This window comes from Impatiens glandulifera, chromosome 3 (assembly GCF_907164915.1).
Source record: "Impatiens glandulifera chromosome 3, dImpGla2.1, whole genome shotgun sequence".
NCBI lineage: Eukaryota > Viridiplantae > Streptophyta > Magnoliopsida > Ericales > Balsaminaceae > Impatiens > Impatiens glandulifera.
The window spans coordinates 2348207-2355865 of record NC_061864.1 but is presented as its reverse complement, the minus strand read 5'-3'; the positions used below and the strand labels follow the sequence as shown (position 1 = coordinate 2355865).

Genomic DNA, 7659 nt, shown 5'->3' with positions numbered 1-7659 from the left:
TTGAATGTTAAACTATCAAATGATTAGAAGAAATAAATAAAACCTTAATATATAGTGATTGTCTGCCTAACTTATACAGTATACTACCTCCTTGAGTCATCCAAACTATCATAAAAAACAATTCTATATGATACAATTATATTTTAATATAATTAAATTTATATAGAAAAGTTCATACAGATATATTAAATGTCATAAGAAAAGTCAAACAAATACAGCTTATAATTGATTGAAAAAAAAGGCAAGAGTAATGACCAATAATTATAGCGAATTTTTCAGCTATAAAGATTTCAATTGTTTTGTATCCTTAATCAATGCAAGGAAATCAAATCATGATGAGAGATATTCTAAGGATAATCAGACATCATGATTTCTCAAGTTCCTCTCTTACCATTGTTTCTTTCATGGTAATATTTCAATCCTTTTTTCCCAATATTTTCTTCACCATCTTCAATAATGTTTCTTGTCAGCAGCTTCTCTGGATATTGATCACATTTAGCCCACTAGTCACTGTCGAAGCCATTACACCGTCGCAGTCACCGGCACCGGCACCGGCATGGTTTACCATAACTGATGATCCAGAACTGTCTTTTCCTCCATATATACAACAACAATCACCATTCAGCGACAGAAAGTCAAATAAACCATCTGTCCGGATAATAGTAATATTGGGTAACAGTTCTTTCATCTTAATTACCTATAGAGACTTAGAATTCATGAATGAATGAATTAATTATTATATCCCTCCCTGCATGCAGTGATTCTGTTATCAGTTTTAGCATCATTTGCCATCCTAGCCTTTATCCAATTTATAAAGAATCAGCTAGCAAAGCAAGCTGAAACCAGGTTTAGATTGGATGCTTTCTTGGAGGACATAGCTTCGGAAAAGCCGGTTAAATTTAGCTCCACACAACTTAGAGTTTGCACCAATAACTACTCGACAATTCTGGGATCAGGAGGATTTGGGAAGGTTTACCTTGGCCAACTTCCTAATGGAGTTCGATGTGCTGTCAAGGTGCTTCAAAGAAACCTTGATAGAAAAACAGAGGAACAGTTCAAGGCCGAGGTTATCACTATAGGTCGGACCTACCATGTAAACCTCGTAAGGTTGTATGGGTTTTGCTACGAAAGGAATGAGAGTGCCCTGGTCTACGAGTTCATGAAGAATGGATCGTTGGACAAGTATTTGTTCCAAGATAATAACAATGTTCAAGAGAATGGACCCGGATTGTCTTGGGAAAGATTGTATGAAATAGCTCTTGGAACTGCAAAGGGGATGGCCTACTTACACGAGGAATGTCATCAAAGGATCATCCACTATGATATAAAGCCTGCAAACATCCTTCTTGATCACAACTTCTCCCCAAAAGTTGCAGATTTTGGTCTTGCAAAGTTATGCAATAGAGATCAAACTCATGTGACAATGACCGGATACAGGGGAACCCCGGGCTACTCTGCACCCGAGTTTCTACTCCACAACTTTCCCGTCTCTTACAAGTGCGATGTTTATAGTTTTGGGATGTTGTTATTCGAGATATTGGGGAGGAGGAAGAACTTGAAGATGAGTGACACTAGTAGCATGGATTGGTTCCCGATTTGTGTGTGGGAGAAGTATGAGAAAGGAGAATTGGAAGAGCTTACGAGTTCATGTGGGATTGAAGTGGCCGAGAGAGAACAGGCTCAGAGGTTAGCCACTGTGGCTTTGTGGTGCGTTCAGGACTCTCCCTTTGAAAGGCCTCGAATGAGCGTCGTGGTGAAAATGTTGGAGGGAGGAGTGGAAATCTCGCCCCCTCCAAAGCCTTTTAGTTTTATGTTTTCTGCGAGGTCAAATGCGACAAATTCATCGATGAATACTGGTTCTGAAAGTATGACAAGTGGAGAACAAGATTCGTATTGGTATAGGGACTCCAAGTCAATCAAGTCTGAATGTGATATTCAAATAGATAAGAATTAAGTACATCTGAAAATTGAAATCATATTGTGGTGTAATATATTTGAGTTGTTACAAAATTTTCATGTTTTTCTTCTTCTTTTTCTCTTAAGTTTCTTGCTCTTTGATGCAAAGTTAGTCCTATTTTATCTTGTTATTTTAGATTATTTATGAAACTTTGAATTGTTAGGATGAGTTTTCTATTTTGGATCTTTGTTTTGTTCTTATTGCTTCCGAACAGAGGAGTTTTCAACATTTCCGAACAAGACAATGGCCTCTTTTCGGTTTGTACCGATTGTAGTGTGCAAATTTGGAAAAGGGAAAGAACACCAATATAAATAAAGATAAATGATAGTGGGATGGACTCTCACAACAACTCGTCATGTTGTCATGATTTATATTTAAGAACATGATACGAGTGTTTTAGAATATTACAACGCAATTTTGAGAACATGACAACGTAGCGAGTCAGTGTGAACGAATTTTGAGAATATGACAACGTAGGGAGTCACTGAGGGAGTCGTTCCATGTCCTTTCTCATAATGAGAAATGTTTACCTTAAATCTTGTATTTTATTGACCCTGTATAACTGTTTGTTTCCCACTTTATAAATGTCCTTCAGTTGTCGATAAAACTGCAAATATCGATTGGTCCACTTCATTTTCTAGCGCCACTGCATCTTCGCCTTAATTTGTCCATAGCCAAGAAAATATATAGTCCTTAATCTTGTTAATGATTATCTAGCCCAATGAAATTTGAGTGGGTATTCGTTAATTTCTTTTTTAATTGAGAACTTTTCTATCACAAACTCCTCTATTATTTATGCGCATACGAATCCAGATCCGGATCCGATTTCTTGTACCCGCTCCTTTGTTCATGAATTCGGAAAAGAAAAACGTTGTTTTTGGCGCAAATGAAATTCATAAGGATACAAGTTTTTAACATTTCCTAACACGAGAATATCTTCTCATCCCGTCGAATTTTCTAGCGCCATCGCATCTTAACCTTTGTTGACTTGAAATATTGACAATTGTTAGGTCCATAATAAGAAACCTCTTCCTTGAATCTCTTTAATCAAAACAACTAATCAACCAAAACAAGAAGCAGAAAGATATCACGTACGGTTGTAATAACATTGAAAAAATTATTAGACGCCATTATTGTTTTATTTATTCCATCCCTTAAAATTGCCAAGTTAATTTTTTTTTTGGCACCGCTAAATTTTCTTCCTATTCACCTGGCGTGAAATCTTCCACCTGGGGATGATTTTTTACTGTACTAAATCATGAGGCAATAACAAATTCACGTCACAAAACAAAGAGGTGGATGGAATGAAATTTGTGTGAACCACACACCCAATAGAGGAATATTTTAAAAGAACGTATCAATTCATGTTTGAAAAAAATTGGTCCTAATGAGTGTCAGCAAGGTGAACAACATTTTCAATTTCTTTATATAAAATATAAAATGGGAAGGCAACTTTTGTTTGTTTAGTTCTTTACTTATAATTATTTAATTAAATTGATATAAAAAAAAATCATACGAGTATATTAAATAATAAAAATGTCACGAGAAAAGTCAAATTATTGATAAAAAATGACCAATAACTATAGTGAATAAAGATTTCAATTGTTTTGTCCTTAATAAGATAAGATGGTAATGTAAAACCGTCACATAAAACCAAACTGAATTATTCCGATTGAGACGATTTTTCCTTAAAATCGAACGAGGATAGGACAGAGATGATATTTGTGTCCCCGCCCGCCCCGCCCCAATATCAATTCGATTCTGTCCCGAATATTATAAACATAATTAAATATATTAAATCATTAATATATTTATTTATTTATTTATTATATTTTATAAAAATCGTAAATTTATTTCATTATAATAATATAAAATTTTAATATGTTACCGTTTATATTATATTAAAAAATCTGTTTATATAATTTTATTTTAGAAATTTGTAAATATTTTATTTACTGTGTTTCGTGCGAATTTCTCGAAACTGTCCTAGTAAGTAATAAAGGAAAACAAATATACCGTTATTTTATATTGATTAAGCAAACTTTATCCTTGATGGGACGGTCATCGGTCTAGATAACGAGAACAAAGACTTTTATATATTCTGTGTGGGTGATAAATATGATATTGCAACTTTGCAAGGAGATGATGAGAGAAATAGTTACAAAGAAAAGTAGAGGAAGAGGAGGAGGAGGAGCCATTGTTTCCGATCATCATTGCCGCCTCCATGTTCCTTTCATGGTACGTAACAACGTACGTAGTTATTATGAATCCTATTTTCTCTTTAATCTTATATTCATTAATTAGCTTCATGAGTAGTACTGTCGGTCTGTCTGTCTGTCTTCTTGTTCTGTAGACGTTGTTATTTTCCAGCTTACTATCAGCTGCTGTAGTCAACGCTTCAACTCCATTACCTGCACTAGCACCGGGCCCAATCATGTTTACTTCCGATGATGATGATGATGATATGCAACAATTTTTATCAGGAGGCACACATAAAATACATGGCTGGGTGATAGGAATAGTGGGTAAGTAAGCAAGCTCTAATTAACTTCTTCCTTCTTTCTTAGACATTATTATTATTATTAATCATGAACCAAAAAAAATTACTTATTTTTTCTATATGCTTTGCGCAGTGTTTGTGTTATTTGTTGGTGCATCATTTATCCTCCTAGTCATCAGGTCTGGGCGAACAGAGCAAGCTGAAACCAATATGGTCAGATTTGACGCTGCTAACACCTTGGAGGACATGATGACCTATGAGAAGCCTGTTAGATTCACTCCAAGACAACTAAGGGCTTTCACCAATAATTACTCTACAATTCTAGGATCCGGAGGATTTGGCAAGGTTTACCTTGGAAAACATCTTAATGGAGTTCCTTGTGCTGTCAAGGTGCTTCAAAGAAACCTCGATAGAAAAACAGAGGAACAGTTCAAGGCCGAGGTTATCACTGTAGGTCGGACCTACCATGTAAACCTCGTAAGGTTGTATGGGTTTTGCTACGACAGGAATGAGAGCGCCCTGGTCTACGAGTTCATGAAGAATGGATCGTTGGACAAGTATTTGTTCTGTAATAATAACAACAACAATCAAGCCATTGGGTCGTGGGAAATATTGTATGAAATAGCTCTCGGAACTGCAAAGGGGATGGCCTACTTACACGAAGAATGTCGGCATAGGATCATCCATTATGACATAAAGCCTGCAAACATACTTCTCGACGACAACTTCTCTCCCAAGGTTGCAGATTTTGGTCTTGCAAAATTATGCAATAGAGATCAAACCCATGTCACTATGACCGGATACAGAGGCACCCCCGGATACTCTGCACCCGAGTTTCTCCTTCACAACTTTCCCATCTCTTACAAGTGCGATGTTTATAGCTTTGGGATGTTGTTATTCGAGATATTAGGGCGAAGGAAGAACACAAAGGTGGGTGACACTAGTAGCTTGGATTGGTTCCCGAGTTGTGTGTGGGAGAAGTATGAGAAAGGAGAATTGGAAGAGCTTATAATTTCATGTGGGATTGAAGAGGCCCAGAGAGAACGTGCTCAGAGGTTGGCCAATGTGGCTTTGTGGTGCGTCCAGGACTCCCCCCAAGTAAGGCCTAGGATGAGCGTCGTGGTGAAAATGTTGGAGGGAGGAGTCGAAATCTTGCCCCCTCCAAAGCCCTTTGGTTTTATGTTCTCTGTGAGGGCAAATGCGATCAATTCTTCGATGAATAATGATTCCAAAAGTATGACAAGCAGCGGAGAAGAAGATTCAAATTGGTATTATAAGAACACAAGAGAGGCACCAATCGAGTTTGAATCCGAGATACAAATAGATAACGGAGCCAATCAAGTTTGAGTGTGAAATACAAATCAAAATCATGCATGTTGTCATGTAATAGTTTATTTGAACGTGCTTGTAGTATGGTTGTATGCATACAAAGGGTTAATGGCCAAGCATTATAATTTATATGGGACTACCATAAAATGTCTTTTCAGGCTTTGAGCAAAGAATAAAAAATCAAGTATAGTTCAAATAGAAAAACAAACAACATATAGTAAAACAAATGACATGAAAAGAAATTACTTTGCACACAATTTCTACATCCAACCCGTAGAACACGGCTATTCCTATTAGGTCATGGAGGTCATGAATACAATTAATCAATTTCAATAGAAAACAAGTAATTGTTATTGTGGGGTACATTTAATTAAATACTTGACTTGACTTATTTTGGATTATGTGTTTACACATAATACTGGAGAAACTGCACTTAATTTCCATAGAAAATGATTAAGTTGACTTGGTGTTTTACACAACTTCATATAAATGCATTCATGTTTATAATATACAGTTAAGAATGGGACCAAACTCAGCCACGACGGTTTCTTTGATGATAACTTAGAAAAGATTGTATGAAGTAGCTCTTGTTACTGAAAAGGGGATGGCCTACTTGCACGAGGAATGCTATCAAATGATCATCCACTATGATATAAAGCCTGCAAACACCCTTCTCAATCACAACTTCTCCCCCAAGTTTGCAGATTTTGGTCTGGCAAAGTTATGCAACAGAGATCAAACTCATGTGACTATGAGTCTATGACAGGATACAGGGGAGTCCTGGACTACTCTGCACCCGAGTTTCTCCTCCACAACTTTCCTTCCCATCTCTTGCAAGTGCGATGTTTATAGTTTTGGAATGTTGTTATTCGAGAAAATGGGGCGGAGGAAGAACTTGAAGATGGGTGACACTAGTAGCTTGGATTGGTTCCCTATTTGTGTGTGGGAAGTTTCTCCAAAGCCCTTTAATTTTATGTTTTCTGTGATGGAAAATGTCACAAATTCATCACTACTGGTTCTGAAAGTATGACAAGTGGAGAAGAACAAGATTCCTATTGGTATAAGGACTCCAAGTCAATCAAGCTTGAATGTGATATTTAAATAGATAAGAATTAATTACATTTGAAAATTGAAATCATATTGTGGTGTATTAGTTAAAACTCAAAGATTTGAGCTGTTGCAAAAAATTCATGTTTTTTCTCCTTTTTTGTTTTCTTTTCAGTTAATTTCTTGCTATTTGTTGCAGTTAGCATATTTAAGTATTTAATCTTCTTCAATATTAGTCATATTCACTTTTACAGTTTTGGTATGTTTCAGATAGTATAAGTTAGATTGATGATCTTGTAGTTGATTATTAATCGAATAATTAGGATGACTTTTCTATTTTGGACTTTGGGCGATAAATAGGGGTGAGCAACGGGTAAACCCAACCCCCAACTCATATTCAACCCAAATTAAATTTACCTAACCCATAATTCAACCCATATTATTTACTAATATGGGTTGGGTATGAGTTGGGTTAAGTATGGGTTGGGTAACCCAAATTATTTTATTTTCATTTTTTCATTTAACACATTTTTATTCGTTTAACGCGTTTTTGACATATTTAACACGTTTTTACTACTTTTTTTTTATGTTTGTAACACATTTTTCATATTTTTGACATGTTTAATACGTTTTTCACACGTTTAACACGTTTTTGACACGTTTAACACATTTTTGACACGTTTAACACATTTTGACACGCTGAACACATTTATCATGTTTTGAGCATGTTTAACACATTTTTAACACGTTTTTGACATGTTTAACACGTTTGACACGTTTTCACGATTATGACACATTTAACACATTATAACATGTTTTTCACGTT

At 35.7% G+C, this 7659-nt stretch overlaps 2 protein-coding genes across 3 annotated transcripts; both read left to right on the top strand.

Annotated features, from left to right (window-relative positions):
* Positions 1–279: 279 nt before the first annotated feature.
* Positions 280–2036, top strand: LOC124931716 (rust resistance kinase Lr10-like). Of its 2 annotated transcripts, XM_047472244.1 has the most exons (3): positions 280–407; positions 474–672; positions 759–2036. In XM_047472244.1, exons 1-3 carry the CDS (start codon positions 315–317, stop codon positions 1952–1954), a joined length of 1488 nt encoding a protein of 495 aa, XP_047328200.1. In that variant the 5' UTR covers positions 280–314; the 3' UTR covers positions 1955–2036. The 2 variants fall into 2 exon arrangements, with proteins under 2 accessions (XP_047328200.1, XP_047328198.1); XM_047472242.1 differs by having other exon boundaries at positions 280–672.
* A 2405-nt stretch (positions 2037–4441) lies between these two features.
* LOC124931820 (rust resistance kinase Lr10-like) lies at positions 4442–5904 on the top strand. The gene is made up of 2 exons (XM_047472390.1): positions 4442–4482; positions 4591–5904. The coding sequence occupies exon 2, from the start codon at positions 4668–4670 to the stop codon at positions 5802–5804; it is 1137 nt and encodes a 378-aa protein (XP_047328346.1). The 5' UTR covers positions 4442–4482; positions 4591–4667; the 3' UTR covers positions 5805–5904.
* The last annotated feature ends 1755 nt before the right edge of the window (positions 5905–7659 follow it).